Source organism: Monodelphis domestica, chromosome 1 (assembly GCF_027887165.1).
Source record: "Monodelphis domestica isolate mMonDom1 chromosome 1, mMonDom1.pri, whole genome shotgun sequence".
Taxonomy (NCBI): domain Eukaryota; kingdom Metazoa; phylum Chordata; class Mammalia; order Didelphimorphia; family Didelphidae; genus Monodelphis; species Monodelphis domestica.
This window is the reverse complement of record NC_077227.1, coordinates 671,911,310-671,932,566: the sequence shown is the minus strand read 5'-3', so window position 1 is coordinate 671,932,566 and position 21,257 is coordinate 671,911,310. Positions and strand designations below refer to the sequence as shown.

Sequence of the window (21,257 nt, the reverse complement as noted above, 5' to 3'; positions counted from 1 at the left end):
CCAGGTGATTGTCAGCATTTCCTAAAACAATTCAAATGGAAGCGATTTAGTTTTCCAGCCTGGTGCTGGTTAGAATATCCAGTTTCACAGGCATACAGTAATGAATTCAGCACAATGGCTCTATAGACCTTTGGTTTGGTAGCCCAATATTCTTTTTCGCTCACATTTTTCTTTAGAGCCTCCCAAACACTGAACTAGCTCTGGCATGGTGCATCAACCTCATCATCTATGTGGACATCCCCATATGGTATACTGCCAAGGTGGGTGAACTTATCCATAGCATCCAGTTTCTCCATTTGCTGTAACTGATGGTTTTACAAATGGATAGTGCAGTGCAGATTGATGAAGAACCTCTTATTTTCTTTGTGTTATATATATATATATATATATATATATATGTATGTATGTATGTATGTATGTATGTATGTATGTATGTTTGAAGCTTCAGTGTAGTCTGCAAGTCTTTGGCTCCTTATTCTTTGTTCCTGATTTATATTTTCCAACTTTTTTTTTCACCAGCTTCATCTATTTCCACCTTTGCTTTGAAGTCAGAGTATCAAGTATATGTTGATTTAATTTGGAGAGTCACGGAATTCTTTGCAGAATTTTGGTACATCTTAATGTTTCTTATTGCCTATGGATGTGCTATAAAAACCATTTCTTATTGCCTATGGATGTGCTATAAAAACCATTTCTTATTGCCTATGGATGTGCTATAAGAGCCATTTCCCAATTGATAAATGATCAACAAAACAGGCAGTTTCCAGAGGAAGAAACCACAGCTATTAATAGTCAAATGAAAAAATGCTCTGTGTAACAATTAGAGAAATGAACAATAAACCACTTGAAGATACCACCTGACACCCATAAGATGACAAAAGTTGACAAAAAAGGATATGACAGTGTTAGAAGAGCTTCAGGAAAACAGGTACTGTAATGTACCATTGGTGGAACTGTGAACTCATCCAACTATTCTAGAAAGCAGTTTGGAACTATGCCCCAAAAGCTATTAAATTGTATACCCTTTGACCTAGAAATACCCCAATGAAATCTACACTCCAAAGAGATCAAGGAGGAAAGGGGTCCATAGATACAAAATTATTTATAGCAGACTAACAATAAACCTTGAAGTACTTTAGGTAGAGCTAGCAGACTCAATCACGTGTTAAGTACCCTTTTTTGTCCTGGTAGTTTCTCCCTTTGGGTCAAAGTCCTTTCTTGTTCAGCCCAGCCCTAGGCTGGATCTTTCCCTTTTGTATCCATTGTAAACCCAATCAACCATACTCTCCCATCTTCAGTTCCCAAAGTGGTAGATAAGTTCCCCAAATTCTTTTGTTCCTTGGAGCTATCATCTTGGGAGGTGATTTCTCCCAGGGATATGGTAGCCAGAGTAGCCAGAGCCTTGTATTGTATTCCTCTCCAGATGAGATGTGGTCTTTCTGATTATTTAATAGTTCTGTATTTTTTCCAGTTTAATGGAATCAGTCTAATAGAATAATCCTGTGCTGTAAGGAATGATGAATGTAATAAGTATAGAAGCATGGAGAGACATGGGCTATTGTAAAATGAAGTAAGCATTGCCATAGACCAGAATAATTGCCACAAAACAAATCAATTATAAAGAACAAGCTTGGTCCCAAAGAAGAGATAAGATGCCTTTCCCCCATAATTGCAGAAATTTGGGGGGAGGTGTAGAATATTGCATTTATTGACAATTATTTTCAATGTATTAATTGGTTTTGCTGAATTTTTCTCCTCTTTTTTTTTTCTTTCTAAAAAATTGTTGTGATGGATGGTTTCCTGGAAAGGAGGAAGGGATTTTGGGAGAAATCTAGGCTTTGCAAAAACAAAAGATTAATAAATATTTTTTAAATATCAGGTGTAGGATTCAAACTTTAATTGCTTTCCACTATACCAGGTTTTGTTATATTGACTTAGCACTTCAGAAAAACTCAAAAAAGCTAGACTGTTGAACCCATTCTGGTTTTTAGTTCTTTCTATTTCCCTTTCTAAGTGTACTCAAAAATCATACTTTTAGTAAGAATTGGGATTTTGTCAGGAAATGACATCTGACTCACTGGCTTTAAGTCTGAAGAATCTATCGTACTTTCTCTTTTTGAAACTAATGATGATATTTGCCCATCTTCGGCCAGTCCTGGGGTACCTACCTACCTCTCAGAATGTTCATGTCATGATGAGAAAAACCAACAGATAAATCTCTAAGTTCAGCACTCTTTGGATCTTATTCATCAAGTTCTGTTGAACTTACTGAGAATGTTTACAAAATGCCAATTAGGTAACACTGGCTTTATTCCATATGAAAATTACAAATTACAAAATGTACAACTGTACCAAACTGTAGGCATCTTCAATGACATATGTTTCAACTTTTTCCCGTGTTAAAAAGGAAGTTCCAATGGTTTGTCCCAAATAATAGTCAAAGTAATCTTCTCTTGGAAAGCCTTTTTGGGAACTTGGTGTACTCTCTAGAGATCTCTGATCTCAGAAATCTCTTCCCACATCCTCAATTTATTTAGGGTTTTAATTTATTGTTGATCCTTTTTTAATACTTCCCACTTGAAGATCATTTCCTTGAGGGAAAAAAACAAAAAGCAAAAGAGTAGTAATCCCATCCCTTCCTTGCTTTTTCTTTTGCCTCCAATCAAATATGAATAGGAGCAGAAAGATGAAGATACCATATTATTGACACTCCATGTTCCATAACCATATCCATAAGAGTTTTCAGCCCCATTGAAACTTTTCCATGAGTCATCTGTATAATGTGCATGGCACAAATATCAGGGCATACTAATTAATGACAAACACTTTATTATTTTTAGCTAGATTCCAATAAAATATATGATTTTAATAAACCATTTACCAAGTGCTCCTTAAAAGCATACTACATACCAACAACCTATCTTGTTGGTGTTTAAAAAAATCAAATTTACAGCTTGAAATAGAACATAATATTCTAGTATTCATTTGTAAAAGTGTTCCTATATATTTCTTATATCATGATTATAATGTTTAACCTTAAGAAAATTCATGCTTATAAAAGGTAGCACAATTTAATAAAAATTCTTAGGTCATATAGCAATACTTGTCATCTATCTACTAAATATTTGTGATAGGTATTATAACAGTCCCAAGGACAGATGGGCCACATCCATACATTGTTAACGATGGCAGTGCCAGCTTCCTTGTGCCATCTGTCTAAAGGAGTAGTTCAATTCCCCATGTCATTTCTCGTAAATGTGTCAACTTAGCAGTTTCGGTATTTTGATACTTCGTTCAAGAGGAAGCACAAATTATGATTTAGGTGCTCTATTACTAGATATAGAAATATCTTTGTTTTTATTTAAACTAATTGCTTGGAACTACTTGTTCTTTTTACATGTTGACTAAAGTTTAAACACTTTGATAAAATGTAATTATAAACATATTGGTACTGATCACTGTGGATAATGTGGAAAGTTTCCTATAAAGGTAAGTAAAAAAAATGACACCATGATAATGATCTATCGTCATTGACATGCCTAGCTGATAAGTTTCAGAGGACTTGTATAAAGTTTGAAAGGATGACAATGCTTTACTAGCTAATGCATAGCAAAATGTTAAATATTAAATGTTTCTTCCATTTAGCTATCTGGATCTTTAAGGCCACTCTTCTGATAAATGGGCTGGGAGGCATGTCTCTCTACTTTTCCAAATGTTAACACATCATTAAGATAAGCAATGGTTTAACAATGGATAAATTTACAGACAGAAAATGCTTGACTGCTCATATGTGAGAATACAAACAACTTTTTCTATTTAAAATATGTCAATTCTGCCTCATTGATTATTGTCAATTACATTTCACATATGGAAATGGAATTTTATCAGATAAAGCTGAATTTAAAATAATTTTCTAAAAACCAAAAATATTTCTAAATGGAGAGATGAAGGCAGATTTTTGGGGAACAGCCACAAAACAGAAGGCAGTCATATCTTGTCTAGTTTCTAAGAATAGTGAGACTGCTAAATGACTAGACCAGCTTATGCATGTTTCAGCATACAATTCATTCTCAGTACTGTTTCTTAAACTAACCTTTAATGAGCAAAAAACCACTTCATAAGTAACCATCATTCTAAGTGGCTCAAAATAGGTTTTCTATATTTCCTGATCACATGATTTTTACTCTGTTCTTTATTCTATAGCTAATCTGTCAACAGGATCTTTGCATCGAAAACAAGCACTATGTATTTTCGTGAGGGCCCATTCCACACCAAGTAAAAAGGCAATCAGAAGGATTAACAGATGAAAAGCAAGAATATATTAAAATTGGGTTTGTGTTATCAGGTGAATCCTATTCACTTGAAGCTGTCATAGAAAAAGGAAAACAGGCAAAATTTTGGTTTTAGGGCATCTCATCATAGTCACACCCCTCCCAAGTTATACTGGGATTGGCCCTACTTTTGTCTGAAGGACATCCTGGAAACTTTCCAGAAAGGTACATTTGCTGATTCAGTACTTGTAAACAATGGATGCCATTACCACAGCTAATACCACCATCAAACAATTCCAAAGGTATACATACTGATTTTTCCCAAGAGAATTATAAATATGTGAGAGGAAAGTATCCACGACCAAGGCTATCTATTACTGGGTAGTGACAAGCTTTACAATCATGCTGATAATCCGTGATCCTCTTGGGCAAGTGCAGAGATCCATGCTGGGGTTCTTGATTTTATCTTGGAGGAGCTGATCGAGTTCACAACGAAGTTCCTTAACCAATTCTGCCACCTAAAACACAATACAAAGATATAATCAGTGGCTGGGACAATAGTAAGACTACAGCATTAGAGGAAAATGCATTAGCCTATCATTGACAAAAATATGAAATTTTATTCTAACCAGAAAAAGAAATGTAGCACCCCCATTTTGTAAACTGTGAACAATTCCCATGTGGTTTATCACAGGCCTTTTATAAGTTAACAAGGCCTATTGTAAAAAACCTGTCCCTTAAAAATAATGCTACTGCGCTGCATTTTCCAAACTTAGCTCTCACCATCTTCATTCCCTTCACTAATGGAAAGAAGCCATAAAATTGTCAGTGTACATAGTAGTCAGTTTTATTTGGTTCTCAGCTACATAATTTTTTCACCAGTATATTTTACCTACTGACTAAGTTTCAGTTAGGCTACTGTTAAACTGACTTTAAATTCTTCTTTAAATACAAACTACCTTATAGTTTAGGCTAGGTGCATGTTATGTTGGCAGGGGTACGTTTACCTCAGATTAAATAGTTGTCTTATAGACTATATAACTGAGTAATTGAAAACTGTTATTTAAGAAAGGGTAATAATATATGACAAATGCTGGAGGAAATATGAGAAAATAGGTATCCTAATGATGAACTGGCCCAACCAGTCTGGAGAACAATTTTAAACTAGGCCCTAATGGCTATTTATACAAAACTATGCACACTCTTTGATCCTGCAATACCACTAGTAGTTCTGTATCACAAAGAAATCAAAGAAAAAGGAAAAGGATCTCTATGTAAAAAAATGTTTGACATCTCTTTTTGTGGTGGCAAAGAACTAGAAATTTAGGGGATGCTGTCAGCTGGGGAACAGCTGAACTAGTTGAGCCACATAATTGTGATAGAATACTGCTGTGCTATAAGAAATGACAAGGGGAATGACCTATATGAACAGACACAAAGTGAGGTGAGCAGACCCAGATCACTGTAAACGGTAACAGCAATATAAGAACAATGATCGATTATGAAAGATTTAACCACTTTGATCCAAAATAATTCTGAAGGACTCATGATGAAAAACGCTATCTACCTCTAGATAGAGAATGAATGAACTCTGAGTGCAAACTGTATAAATGTCTCATTTTCCTTATTTTTATTTCTTTTTTGGTGACATGGTTAATATGGAAATGTCTTGCATAACTTCATATGCATATTGCTTGCCTTCTTAGTGAGTGGGGGAGGGGCCAAAGGAAGAGAATTTGGAATTCAAAAAAAGAATGTAAAAAATAACACATTTGGAGGAAAAAAAGGGTAATAATCTCAAGCACAGAACACAAAACTATAATTATAACTCTTGAATTCTAAGTTGATCAGCTAGCTGTTAACCCTCTGCATCCAAAGGAATACTGTATATTTCACATTATTGAGCCTATGCTGACAACATGTTTGATCTACCACCAATTTATCTCATTACCTGATGGGAGGAAGCTGCAAAACGAATCCAGCCGTCATCCAGGGAGACAATAAACTCTCCTTTTTTAAGTTTCACATTCACCTGGCCTCCACCAAACAGAAGCAGTGGATACACAGACACCATGCTGCAATCTCGGATGAACACCCGACTCGTCTTGATCTTCTCATGGTACACAAGGTAGGGACTCTCAAAGTGTCTAGTCTGTAAGATGGCCCCAGTAGGCATCAGTGAGGTCACTGGCAGCATCTAGTCTCTGCTTCAGTAAACTCAACTAAAAAGAAACTAAGTTCCCATCATTTTATCACTCATTACTCAGACCAACCCAAATGGGCACCAATCCTTTTAGTTTCTGATCACCAACATATCCTCCTTCTACTCCCATTTCTGTCTACATCTACTCTCATTGCTCTACACTGATAAGGCTGCCCCTCTTCTCCTTCAAACCCTACAATATCCAGTCCTCTAACCCCTTCTATTCATCCCACCATCTCTACCAAACTTGAAGGCTTGAGTTCACATATCCTTAATCATTTGGAGATTCTTTGTTGGGCTTGGGGCATCTGCTCTGAACAACCACAGAAGAAAAACAGTTTTACAAAAAAAGTTGTCTTGTGTTTGATTTGAGTTTTCTTGAAGTGGAAAGGTTTCTTCTAATAATATTTTACATTTGTGCCATCCCCATCAAACAAAGTTGGACAACTTTATGTTACTGGCAGAAGCAGAAAGAAGAAAAAATTTCACAGAATGATTTTTCCTTAGCATCTGCTACATAGACAATGATACCCACCTGATAGTTCACTGAAGAAGGGTGGATATGAACATAATCATCATTCTTAGTGACAAATTTCAACTCTTCCACTTTGGGTTGCATTTTAACAGCTCCTGTACTGGTCTTTTGAAATTTTCCTTCTGGAGTTTTCACCTAAATGACAAATAAAAATTAAGTGCATAATTTATATTTTTGTTTTAGAAGGTATTCTTCTATTTGAAGGCAACAAACACAGCTCTCCTTGTAGGTACCTGCTCTTCTTTCCTCCTCCTTCCCTAGTTAGTTTATATCCCTTGTGATTTTGGTAATTATACCTCTGTTTTATTTTCTATCAAGACATAAAATAGGTGAGAAGATATGTATCACTGTGCCTCAGAACTATGTATGTTTGTTTGTTTGTTTTTTGTGGACAGGAGAAGAATTTATTTTAAAAAATGAAAGAGAAAAGCACGTGAGATATAAAAAGGGATAATTTTGATTACATTATATTAAAAAGCTATTGTACAAACAAAACCAATGCAGGCAAGATTAGAAGAAAAACATAAAACAGATAAAAATTTTAAAGAAAGTTTCTTGGATAAAGGTCCCATATTTCAGATATACAGAAAACTAATAAGTTTGTAAAAACATGAGTTATTCCCCATTTGAAACATGGTCAAACACAGAACTGCTACGTTAAAGGAAAGATGTTTTGAAATCATCCTTCTGCACTGAATGGTCCAGGGAGCAGTCTCTAAAGAACTATCAGGATGCCATTTTATTCAGGATCGTAGCAAAATATTTCCAAGTGTCTTTCTAATGTAGCTTTTAGTTGATCTTAAAGGCAAATCAGTGGTAATCAAGGAAGTAATAATAACAGAGTATAATATGTGTAAACGAACTGAGAGATTTGAGATGACAAACGGAAAATTCTCTGGAAATCTGAAATGAGAGCCTGTTGCAGGCTCTACTCCTTGGTTTGAAAATCCAAAAGCCAGCTGAGGTTTGGGTTTTCATGATGCCAAGTGTGTTGGACACCACCACCCAAAGATTATTTATTCCAAAAAAAAAAAAAGGCAGCCATGCCAAACCACTAACCCCAGGTCAGACGAGTAGATTTACTCCAAAGTGGAGTTATGAGAAAGAAGGTTCTCATAGTAGGTCAGCTTTGACATTCAAAGGAGAAAGGCTGGCTGATGCAACAGTATTTATGCCTGTTCCAATAAGTTAAAAGGATTAAAGAATTATATCACTTCATTCAAAAGATATCTCTGAAAAAGTCTAAAAAGTTTGCTAATTGTAAAGGAATTCTTTTAAGTTATGTAACACATCTCAGAAATTCTCCTCTTAAAACAAAGTAATCAAGAAATGGGTGGACAACAGTAATAAACCAGAGAAATATTCTGTTACCTGAACTACATTTGGATATAGAGCAGCACATAATATTGCTGATATCAGCTTAGTATTCTCAGCATTTGAGTTTGCCTGTGGGAGAAATACATAATTAAATCTGCTCCTGAGAACAGGTGGTTATGTTTTTCTTTAATGATTAGAAAATTAAGAAAAATAGAAAACATCTGTTAATAGACTTGGTCACGTAGACTTGTGATAGGGCACTTCTGAATACATTTAATTTATACCCAGCTTAAAAAAAAAACTTTACTTTCTTTTTTTTTTGTCCTGGTAAAAATGAAACTGTATTTTTTGGTACAAATGAAATATAAGGCTGTTCTCACTATAGTCACAGTCCAAAGAACTAGTATTTTGTAGATGTGCATTTTTGCAGATGAACCTTCATATGTAACCTTTGTGGCTGCAGGATCAAGGGAAAATCAAACAGCCTCTCCTCCAGGAGAAATGGACTGGATATGTTATGAAAAGGACTCAAAAATCGAAGGTGGGAAAGTAGCCTTGAGTCAGCCCGGTACTACATAGTGAAGAAAGCTGAGGGAACTATCACTGAGAGTAATGGCTTCTTTATTGTCTTTCTAATTAAGGAGAAAATGGTGGGTTTTTTTTACCTCCTCGCCTGTGGCTTCCAATATGCCATCTCCACCCTGGGACCATCTCTTCTCAATATCTCTTGCTCTCAATCCTTCCTTCACAAACCCTATATCTGATAACAATTCTGTGAACTGCCGTTTGAGGCTGGCGATGTCCTAAAAGAAACAGATATCTCTCAGCAAGGGCATCACTTGATAATTTATGGAAGGACAGAACAATGTGGGATGACAACTTGCAGCAATAGATGTATGCAGTTATCAAAATATCAATAGATGAAAAAGATCAAAAGATTTAGGTGCATAGTTTTTCTGGATTACTTGGCATACTGTATCTAGAATTGCTTGTAATGAGGATTAATAGAGCCAACCACAGTGCTGAAGATATTCCACAATGGCTAACACAGAGATGTACAGTTTTTCATAGATATTTACATTAAAAACAATACATAAAAACAATATATTTGAATATTTGTGTGGGCACAAGTTTCAGGGGATTTGCAGTGATTCACTTCACAGTACTGTAGCTTTGGTATTTTGCTTAAAGGCCCAAGTTGGGAGGTTTGAGAACCTATGAGGTTCTCTATCCTTTCCTTTTACTGCTCCTTGCTGCTCTATTGCAGGCTTAGAACAGATAGCGTTAGCTCTCAAATGGATGCAAAGCACCAACCAACCTGTCCCATTTTCCACCTGCCTGGCTATTGTTTTCCTGGGCCACATCTTAAGTGATGTGGGACAAGAGGAAAAGAAGAGAATTCAATGCTTTTGTTTTAGGGCCTTATCTTAGAGCTGAATGTAAATGGCGGGGGGGGGGGGGGGGGGGGGGGGGGGGTCCAGAGAAGCTCAAGGCATCTCTTCTAGCTCTTGTTTAGTTGCAGGTGACTAGGCAGTAACAGAGTAGATGAAAATAATAACAGACCTGAAAACAGATCAGACTATTCAAACTCTCTTCCTGTTGTTTTCTGCCACCCAGAAAATGTGCTCAGTAAGTCACAAATCCAAGGTGAAAAGAGCAGACTGAATGAAGGTTATCTACACATCCGGGGCTTCAAGAGCAGCTTTATTGGACTCTTACTGAACCTGAGTTCAGCAGAGGCTTGGCGCCATCATGTGCACAGGGCCGAATCTTTTAATGGAACACACAGGCCATATTTGTACTTCTCTAGACATCCTGAAAAAACCTACAAAAGACTCGCTAACTAAGCCCTATTCTAATGCCACACCAGGATGTAGATGTGACCCCAGGTATTTGGATAAGATGAGAAAGCTGGGGAAGTTTCAGATGACAGCGCTCTCTCTATGGTGAGATTTTGCAGCCGGATGTTGAGGGCTAATGGGTGAGCTATAGTTTTTTTTTTTTTTAAACCCTTACCTTCCGTCTTGGAGTCAATACTGTGTATTGGCTCCAAGACAGAAGAGTGATAAGGGCTAGGCAATGGGGGTCAAGTGACTTGCCCAGGGTCACACAGCTGGGAAGTGTCTGAGGCCAGATTTGAACCTAGGACCTCCCATCTCTTGAGCTATAGTTTTTTGCTTCCATACCCACCCTGGTTTTATCACATCACCAGAAAGCCAGCCACTAGGTGATGGATACTTTTTCTAAGCCCCAAATCTCACAAAAAGATCCACGAATGCTTAGAGAGCTTTCAATGGAGGAAGCCCATATAACTGAATGATGGAAATTTCACAAATCATATATTCATTCAAGGCAAGAGCCTTGGGCTAAAAACGTTATTTTTCTCAGTAACTATTCAAGGAGAAGTACACTCATTACTGTTACATAAGGGCACCTATATGGGCTGCCAGGTACCTTGAAAAAGAGATATCTAGTAAACCCACATTGTACACAAATCCAGGCAATTAATTCTTTGGTCTTCAGTTCTCTCATAGTCTAGTCTAATCACTCATGCAGGCCCACCTAGCTCTTTATGGGAAGAGAATAAGGAGGACATCAAAGAGGAGAATAAGAAGGTTTATAAAAAGGTTCAATGAAGGCCTAAGATACAAGACTGCCAGTTAGTTTTAGACTCTAGGGTGTAAATGAAGCCAAAGGTCCTTTCTAAAAATCTAAATTTCTAAAAAATAGTCCTTTCATCTGCTAAGAGGCAAGGGTGTGATTTAGCTGTAACTATGCTCTCTCCCCCTCCCCAGGAATGAGAAGGCTCCCACAAAGCAAGAGAAGGAGCTGCCATCCTGCAGAGAACCAACTCACCTGGAGAACTCTTCCTGACAGAAAATTCTCTCGGCAGTAATTGTAACTTGCACGGGCACCTTCTTTGATGCATAGCCTCCAACCCTAAACAGGGGGGGGGGGGGGGGGGAATCAAGATGAACTTACATTGTGGATTATATCAGTGTCAGAGTAGAAACCGAAAGCTCTACATGTAGGGTGCTATAGCAGCCACACACGTTTTATGCTCACCTTGTATGCCTGAAGAAGGGCCAGATAATCACTGTTTGCTAATGCAAACTCCAACTTTTTCTGATTTGCTTCTTCCCTTTTGTCCCAGGGAGATACCTAAATAAAAATTAGGAGTTGAAGGCCACTACTCATTTCAGCTTTTAACTAACACTGTTCTATTGTGGGTACCGGGTGCTTTGAAAAAGCATTTAGTCTAAAACAAAGCATCCTAATTTTGTGGCTGATTAGTTGCAATCAGGATGTTCTTGGAAACTCTATTTTGATCTGCCCTTGTGTTTCCATCCACCCACAATAAATTATTCTGGATCTTTAGCTTCTAACTGGCAATACTCCACCAAAAAAGCCACACTAAAAAGGTGCTACCAAAACCCTAAATGCCAGTACCTTATTTAACCCTTTGACATCTTAAGTTTAGCAGATTCTCTTTCAGAGAATCAAATGATTCAAGTCTAAAAGTACTCTAATGTTTCTTACTTGTCATAACTAGTTAATAACTAGTTTCCTACATGGTCATAACTAGTTAATATCTTTTTACTCTCACAATGTCTCCTAGTCCCTGATCTTCATCTTTCTCTTTTTTTCCTCTCAGAATTTGACTCCCTAATTCCTTTTGAATTCCATGTAGGTTGCTTCTCTCACTTTTACAGAAGCAACCTACTTGCAAAACAATTTTTTTTAAAAGTCTGAACCAAATAGAATATTTAATTCTGATATTTACATCTATTTTTAAAATTAGGCACTTAATCCAATTTCCAGTCTCTATTAAAAGAAAACAAATTCTAATTCAAGAAAAACAATGGGAAATGGTTAACATTTTGGAAAATAGCATTTTTCATACAGGACTAGCAAAATGCCAATCTAGTGAGACTGGGTACTTAATGTTTCTAAATGCAACCTAATAGTATTAGAACAAAAGATAATGCTTTATACATGATAACTGTAGCTGAACTTTGAGATGATGGATTTATGTCATCAGAAGTATCATCTAAGTATTCATCTGAGCTGAAGAGAAAGTGTTCAGTCAGCCCCATCTGTACAAACAAGCCTTGGTACAACATAATTGTATTCACTGAAGAATCTAAGCTATGGCTTTTACGTACCACTCAAGGCCATTACACAGAATTTGGATCATGTTAGTTTAGAGAAATGTTGTCCAGGCTACATACAATACTTACAAAAGGGGACTTAAAGGCCAAACTAGCTGCAATTGTTAAGGCAGGATCCAGGCAACGGAAGATGGCACCAAATAGCATGAACTTGCCAATTCTCACATCCACTGGTAAAGAAGCCAAATGATAACCCAAGGGGGTCAACTTTTCATCTGAAGTTAAAGCCCCTAAGTCTTGAAGTCGAACTTTTGCGGTCCGGAGAGATTCAATTCGAGGTGGCTCAATAAGCTGAGAGAACACAGACTGAAGGCTGTGATCACTAAACATCTCCAAAATTTTAATTCTTAAAATGGAAAGAAAATTACCTGTCAATTTTATGCTGACCATTGTCATTCATGGAATGACACAGAAGATTTAAGTTTTCACCTTAAAGACAAAAATAACATTTAAGTTCTCAGATCCTCACATGTTTTCAATGACCAAGTTACGATCTTCAAATTCAAACTTTGGGTCATTGATAAAGTTTTCCTAGAAGAAGTCTAAGCTCCTGAAAACTTCAGTTTACAGTGAGTAGAATCTTCCCTCTCAACATTCCAAATGTCTAAGATCTCTCTCAGTGAGTACAAACAGGGAATTGATTCCAGTTAATTCTTATATTCCTTAGAGCATTTACTGATTGTGTAACTAACATGGCAACTCTATCATCTTCTACCTTGTGGAGAGGCAGTATGGCCTAATGGCTAAAGACTAGGACTTAAATTGAGGAAGATCTGGATTCAGAACTCTTTTCTGCCTTGGGTCATGTTCTGGGCAACTTTCTATGATTTTAAATTACAGAAAAGGTACTGTAATTTTTCCTTACCAGGAAGTTCCCTGTACTAATGAAATCAGAGGTCTGGCCCCTATCCCTATCCCTATCTACCTTGTGACAGACCATTTTAAATGGAATTTAATTAAATGGTTTAGCATATGTTTATGTCTTGTCTTCTCAAGTAGACTTTAAACATCTTAAGAGAAGTTACTGTCACATATGTCTTTGAATCCTCCAAAGTACCTTGTTCAAAACAAGTATTCACTAAAATTTTTGATGATTTGATTTATTCTTAGAAAGCTAAGCAGAACTGATCTAACATTTTACATTTCTGACACTTCATATGAAAATCCTCAATGTACCTGTACTCATTTTTTCTTAAGGTCTATTTTAGGCCTTTATCCATCAAGGTTCTTTCAAAATGGTTTCCACCTAATACAGTCATTTTGAATGAAGTCTGTCATAAATATATATATATATAATGCAAGTGAAGCATCCTTGAGGAGTTTCTATATACCTCATCATGTGCACCTGACTGGTTCTTTTATGTCAGTATGTGGCAACATTTTTTTCTACTTGGAAAAAGGAATGGATATGGATGGCCAAGTCAATTAGGTCAAACTGAAAACACTTGGAAGCAGATCATAGACATTCAGATGTACCTGAGACACAGTTGTTCCAATGGCACCCTTTGTATTTCTGGCAGATGTTGTTTTAAAAGCTGATTATTGTAGTGATGACTACTGAATAAATGAAAGCAGACTCCAGAGGCAACACGCCCTGCTCGGCCTTTTCTTTGCAGAGCATTAGCTCGAGACACAAAGGTATCCTCTAGACTTTCCATGCCTTTGCTTGCATCATACCTATGAAGGATGAAGGAGAAAAGTGACTGGGAGAGGATGACCATGATTTCAATTGTGGATAGAAAGGAAGGACACAGATACTTCAACAGAGGGATACAATTTTCTCTCTGCAGTTAGATTGCTTCATCTTAAGGAAGCACCTCTTGTTAGACACTACTTCATAGAGACCTTTTTTTCACAGAAGAGGTGTAAATATATGAAATAAGGATAAATTTCCATAAGCCACACTTAGAGATGCCTCATTACTTTAAAGTCATACCACATAAACCACCCATTCTTTTACTCTTCATTTCTGGTCTAAATCTTTCAAAGTCTAATGGGTAAAATGGCTTTAAATATTCTCTTGCCTGATAGCATATTAGTGGAATTAGCTACACTTTAAAGAAGGAACAAGCAGCCCCACACCCTCAAGCTCACTGGATGAGAAAATCAGATTTTTACAGATGTCTGTTTCTTTTGTTCCTATGGTTCTTTACTAAGTGGTGTTTAAGACACGAGCTCTCCCTACAGTTTCAAGCAGAATTAAAATAACATTTGGCAGTGGGGTGGTAAGGTTGCTGAGGTATTTTGGGGGGAGACATAGAACATAAACATGTCCATAATCAACTTTATTCGGTTCACAAAGGCAAGGACAGGTCTTTGGGGAAAAAGAGTAGAGAACATAACAACTGCTCTGGAGTCCTGGGCCTCATTCACTTCCAACATCTTTTACCCCTTCATGTAACCTGTCTTATGTCATTTCATGCCCCCCACCAAAACAAACAAACAAGCCACTGAAGGAGAATACCTCTTTTCTTTCATTTTCCCAGAGTCAATTACGTATACAACATCATTGATGGTAATAGATGTCTCTGCAATGTTGGTGGAGATAATGATCTTGGTGACTCCTTCAGGAGGTTTAACAAATATAGCTTGCTGTTCTTCACTGGTCAAAGATGAGTGAAGTGGAAGAATGATACACCTGAAGAGATGAAAACAGTTATTGCTGCATTAAAAGAACCAATTAAGAGTTACCAGCACAACTTCCACCCCAACACCTGCCTCAATCTTTGAGAGGGGAGTACTTCGATCCCTCACAATCCATCTACTCAGTTATCTGAACTCAATACTTTAAAGAGCAAAATATCTCTTCCCTTAGTTCTTATCCACCATAAAACTCCAAAAGCAATATACAACTATTTTTTCTTGCTCATATCACTAACTCAGAAGCTTAAGGAATACAAGTATTACATTTTTAATAAATATCCATCAGCAATCTTTCCCTTAGATATGAAAATATATTCAGTAATTTTTATACCTATTACAATTCAATTCAGAAAACATTTATTAAGTACCTACTATGTGCTAGACACTGTTTTAAGTGCTGGAGACAAGAGGCAAAAGACGGTCCCTGCCCTCAAGGACCTCATGATCTAATGGGAGAGAAAACATGCAAACACAAAGCAAGCTATATATAGTAGACATAGAAAATAACAAAGGGAAGTCACTAGAATTAAGAGGAATAAGGGAAGGCTTCCTGTAGAAGGTGGGATTTTAGTTGGGACTGAAAGGAAGCCAGAGAGGTCAGTCATTGGAGCAGAGCAGGGAGAGCATGGGGACAGCCAGAGAAAATGTCTAGAGCCCAGAGATGGTGTATCTAATATATATTCATGGAAAAGCCGGGAGGTCAGTGTCACTAATCAAAGAGTACATGTTGGGAGGTGAGCTGTAAGATGTGAGCTAGCTGACACAGTAGATAAAGTGCCAGGCCTGAAGTCAGGAAGACTCATCTTCCCAAGTCCAAATTTAGCCTAAACACTTACTGGATGTATGGCCCTGGGCAAGTCACTTAACCCTGTTTGTCTCTTCTTCATATGTAAAATGAGCTAAAAAAGCATCCCAGGGTCTCTGCCAAGAAAATCCCAAATGGAGATAAGAAGAGTTGAACATGAGTGATATGACTGAACAACAACAAAAAGGAAATGGGAAAGGTAGGAGGGGGCTAAGTTAAAAAGAGTTTTGAATTTGCTTCTGGTTGTAACAGGAAGTGCCTGGATTTTAGGTGAGTAAGGGGATGACATGACCAAACTTGTATTTTAGGAAAATCTCTTTGGTAGCTGAATAGAAGATGGATTGGAGTGCAGAGACTTGAGGCATGCAGATCCACCATCAGACTACTGCAATAATCTAGGCCAGTGAGGAAGGCCTTATACCAGAGTAGTGGTAGGGTCAGAAGAGAGGAGTGTATTTGAGAGAGGTGATGCTTAGACTGTAAGCCCTCTACAGTAATAGGGAAGGTAGGAGAGAAGAAGAGTTTAGGTGAAAGATAATGAGTTGTTTTGGACATACTAAGATTATCTATTGGATGTCCAGTTCAAAATGTCTGAAAGGGTTAAAAATCAAGATTGGAAGTCAGCAGAGATTAAGGTAAGAAAGGTATATTTGAGAATTGTTGGCATAAAGATGGTAATTTAATCCATAGTTGCTGATGAGATCACCTTAAAATCAGACAGGAAAATGTCTTCCAAATGCCTCTAAAAATGGGATCCTATCTCCTGTAACTGAATCTGGTTTGCCTTTCTCCAGGCAATTGAATCTGCATGAAAGTAGGCTCAATCAATATGCTGGTCAGGAGGAATATTTTACTAATAGGATGGGAATAAACTGACTTTCTGGAATGAGAATTTTTTTTAAAATATAGATTCTAATAATATATTTAACATAGGATCATAGTTTTTGAGTTGGAGGGAGCCTCAAAGACCCTCTAGGCCAGTGCTGGCAAACCTTTCAGAGACTGTGCGCCCAAATGACACCTTCAAACCACCTATGAGCCTCCTCCTTCTTACCTCAGATAGGGGAGGGAGGATGCACTCACATTGGGCTGCTGGGCAGAGGGTTGGCTGATAGGAGAAATATCCTCAGGCAAGTGTAGAGGGGTGGAAGAGAACCCATGGGTTTGCCAACACGTCTCTAGGCCAACCCTTTCATTTGAGAGATGAAGAAACTAAGATCCAAAGTTACTATAAAGTGTTTATTAAGCACTTACCATGTGCCAAGCACTATGAGAAGTTCTAGAGATATAAATACATGTAAGTAAGACCTTAAGTAGCTTACATTCTAATGCAGGAAGACAAAAGAAAATAGGGAACTAGAAGGGGGGATGGGGGTGGACCACATGCAGAGTGGAACGGGCCTGGCACTGATGTGAGTCCTGATAGCCCAGGAAGACAAAGACAAAGCTAACCTATCAGATTGTAGGCACCCAGGCAGAGCCAGGTTATTGGTGGGGAGGAGATAGCCTGAGCAGGGAAGTGGGTGGAAATATGCCCTGAAGAACGACTTAATTGAAATGCCCTTTTAGCTATATATAATAATGTAGCCACAACTCTATTTCATTCACTTTGTTTTTCCTGTGGATGGTTTGGCCACTCACACTGCTCTAAGGGGAGGCTTTGGAGTACTTCTGGTTGATTCAATATTGTTTAAAGGAACCCCTTCCTCCCAGGGTCATGAACTTTCTGAATGTCTGAGCCAGCCCATTAGCCAGCCCATTAGCAGTGGCTAGAACATTCTGAACAAGAGACTGATTGGCTCCTGAGATGCGATAGACCAGCACACAGGGAAAGGGAGTGATGTAGAGAAAGAGAACTATAAAAAATGAGACTGTAGAGGAGAGGGGCTCTTCTCTGGAGGTCTTTGGCTGGGGGTCTTCTTGCAATTTGGCATTGGTGGCTGGGGCAGAAGACAGTCTTGTGGGCTGGTAAGATTAGGGTGGTAGGCTCAGAAATATTTTTCTATTTCTTTCCCTCCATATTTCTTTCTTAGACTATATTTGTATGAAAATTAAATTGTTAAAAACTACTATCATCCTCACGACTTAAGGGTTAGTTTATAAAAGGCAATCACGACAATCCTTTTTTAACTAATATTATATTTCCAAACCAATTTCTAAATATCACCTTTGGCAAAATATTTATTTTCAATACTACAATATATCCTGAATCATTTCAAATGGGAACATTTGCAGAACATGACCATGACATGACCAATGATAGGAAATCCTTTAATGATTTTCAAATGAGTTCAGCAGACATATAGAAAAAGTATATGGTTATCTTGAATGGGGTAATTTTTTGTATTTTCATGAACACTATAACTAACAGAGACTTAAAGAAAGGGAGTACATACAGGTTTTTTAAAACTCCCAGTGCCAAGGAAACGGCTTTCTTCAGACATACTAACTGCTGGATGAATGAGTGCTTAAAAGTAGAATGGTATAAATGTATTATTAACTATTTAGGCATGTATATTTGTATACATCTTATTGGAGGCAGAATAGTGTATGAAAAAGAACACCGGGCTTAACCTGGAAGGTTGAGGGGAGTCCTATCTAGGTGCTTCCTAGCTGTCCAACACTTCATCTTTCTAAACATCAATTTCATCATTTATAAAATGAATGCAAAAACCTATACTACTCACCTCACATTGTATTTGGGCTAATGTAACTTTCTAAAACTTCAAGTGTCTATGAGTCATTCATTTAGAAAACATCCAGGGTTACACAGGTAATTAGCATCTGAGGGACAGATTTGGACTCAGATTCTCTACCTCCAGAATTAGTGCTCGTTCTCATTATTTTTATCTAGTGATAGAAAAGACTCATTATGATGGAAAACAAAGAACTTACCGGTTTCCTCGTCTGTTGTTGAAGGTGGCATTACACTGTAGCCGTTCATAAAGCATTTTAATTTCTGCTAGTCCTGGTAAAAATACTAATACAGCACCTAAATATATGAGAATTATTCTGATGAAACACGAAGGAGCTAAAAGCAATTTGTATAGCTAAAATGTTATGAATTTATCAGTTTTAAGCAACAAGTTGTCACAATTAGCACTTTGTTCATCTTATAATTTGTATCCAAGAATTTGTAAAGAAAAGACCAGACCTGAACAGAAAATTTGATGTCCAAGCACAGAACTCAAGAGAATCATCAAAAGGTAATTAAAAAAGAAGGAAAAAAGAAAACCAAAACAAAAAAACTTTTTTTTAAAGAGATTCAATAAGTTAAAATATGTATCCCTATAAGAAAAGAGGTCATTGGTAACTCTTAAAAATTGTTATTTTCAACTGGGCAGCTAGAAGAATTACACTTAAAGGGAATAGTGACAAACTGTACAGGATGAAATGACAAGACATAAATAGGTATATAGATATATGTATGCATAAATACATATACATGTAAATATATATATATATATATATATATACATAGATATATACACAACTAGAGCTAAAAAAAGAGGTTAATACTGAAAGAAACAAAAGGGGGTAAATTTAAATGTCACAAAGAAGCTCATGGCGGAAGGGGGGAGAACTTCAATACACTGGAAGGGTAAAGAGGTCGGAGATAGGAAATACTCAACTTTTACATGCATTGAAATTGACCTAAAGAGGGAAGAACAATCCAATCCATTGGGGCAGAGAATAGATTTGCGTCCTATAGCGGAGTAGAAGGGTAACAAACGGACTGGTGGGGAGGGAAGCACTACAAGGGAGGGAGAGGGTGGGGGGGTAATTTTAAAAAGATTGCAAAGAAAATAAAGGGGGGAGGAATAAGAAGGGAGGGGGTATAAAGGGAAGCAAAATAAGGGTGGGATCTAGGGGGACTGATTAAAAACAAACATTGGTGTAGAAGGAAATAATGAAAGAAGAAAAGGCAGGACTAGGAATAGAAATCAAAATGCTGTGAAGTAAACAGCTGGTAATCATAACTCTGAATGTGAATGGAATGAACTCATCCATAAAATACAAGCGAACAGCAGAGTGGATTAGAATCCAAAACCCTACCATATGCTGTCTACAGAAACACACATGTGGAAGGTAGATATGCATAGGGTGAAAGTAAGAGGATGGAGTCAAATCTATTGGGCATTAACTGATAAAAAGAAGGTAGGAGTCGCAATCATGATATCTGACAAAGCCAAAGTAAAAATAAATCTAGTTAAAAGAGATAGGGAAGGTAATTACATCCTGATAAAAGGCAGTATAGACAATGAGGAAATATCAGTACTCAACATGTATGCACCAAATGGCATAGCATCCAAATTTCTAAAGGAGAAACTAGTGGAGCTCAAGGATGAAACAGAAAAACTATACTAGTAGGAGACCTAAACCTTCCTCTATCAGAACTAGATAAATCAAAAAATAAATAAGAAATAGGTAAGAGAAGTGAATGAAATCTTAGAAAAATGAGAGTTAGTAGATATGTGGAGAAAAATAAATAGGGACAAAAAGGAATACACCTTCTTTTCAGTAGCACATGGTACATTCCCAAAAATTGACCATGTATTAGGGCATAAAAACATTGCAAGCAAGTGCAAAAGAGCAGAAATAATAAATGCAACCTTCTCAGATCACAATGCAATGAAAATAATAATTACTGAGGGTACATGGAAAGGTAAATCAAAAATTAACTGAAAATTAAACAATACGATTCTCCAAAACCAGTTAAAGAGCCAATCATAGAAACAATTAATAATTTCACTGAAGAAAATGACAATGATGAGATATCCTTTCAAAACCTATGGGATGCAGCCAAAGCAGTACTCGGGGAAATTTATATCCTTGAGTTCATATATTAACAAATTAAGAAGGGAAGAGGTCAATGAATTGGGCATGCAAATTGAAAAACTAGAAAGTGAACAAATTAAAAATCCTCAGATGAAGACTAAATTAGAGATCCTAAAAATCAAAGGAGAAATTAATAAAATTGAATGTCAAAGAATTATTGATTTAATAAATAAGACTAGAAGCTGGTACTTTGAAAAAAACAAATAAAATAGACAAAGTACTGGTCGGTCTAATTAAAAAAAGGAAAGAAGAAAACCAAATTGACAGTATCCAAGATGAAAAGGGAAACCTCACCTTTAATGAAGAGGAAATTAAGGCAATCATTAAAAACTATTATGCCCAATTATATGGCAACAAATATGGCAACGTAGGTGATATGGATGAATACTTACAAAAATATAAATTGCCTAGACTAATAGAGGAAGAAATAGATTACCTAAACAACCCCATATCAGAAAAAGAAATTGAATAA

At 36.9% G+C, this 21,257-nt stretch overlaps 1 protein-coding gene and 1 long non-coding RNA gene across 4 annotated transcripts in view; one reads left to right on the top strand and one right to left on the bottom strand.

The window, feature by feature from the left end:
- Positions 1–2,292: 2,292 nt before the first annotated feature.
- Positions 2,293–21,257, bottom strand: part of DHX57 (DExH-box helicase 57) — a 72,121-nt gene continuing 53,156 nt past the window's right edge. For all 3 annotated transcript variants that reach the window (XM_007477011.2, XM_007477012.2, XM_001362649.3), the window contains 11 exons: positions 18,842–18,938; positions 14,963–15,136; positions 13,975–14,175; positions 12,568–12,844; positions 11,393–11,488; positions 11,183–11,266; positions 8,992–9,129; positions 8,381–8,455; positions 7,010–7,144; positions 6,223–6,423; positions 2,293–4,789 (listed from right to left, as the gene is read on the bottom strand). In XM_007477011.2, the coding sequence (XP_007477073.1) occupies positions 4,646–4,789; positions 6,223–6,423; positions 7,010–7,144; positions 8,381–8,455; positions 8,992–9,129; positions 11,183–11,266; positions 11,393–11,488; positions 12,568–12,844; positions 13,975–14,175; positions 14,963–15,136; positions 18,842–18,938 (1,622 nt within the window). In that variant the 3' untranslated portion in view covers positions 2,293–4,645. The remainder of the gene's footprint in view (positions 4,790–6,222; positions 6,424–7,009; positions 7,145–8,380; positions 8,456–8,991; positions 9,130–11,182; positions 11,267–11,392; positions 11,489–12,567; positions 12,845–13,974; positions 14,176–14,962; positions 15,137–18,841; positions 18,939–21,257) is intronic.
- Positions 9,815–14,086, top strand: LOC130453711 (uncharacterized). The gene is made up of 2 exons (XR_008911227.1): positions 9,815–10,272; positions 11,122–14,086. It is a non-coding gene; the product is annotated as an uncharacterized LOC130453711 (long non-coding RNA).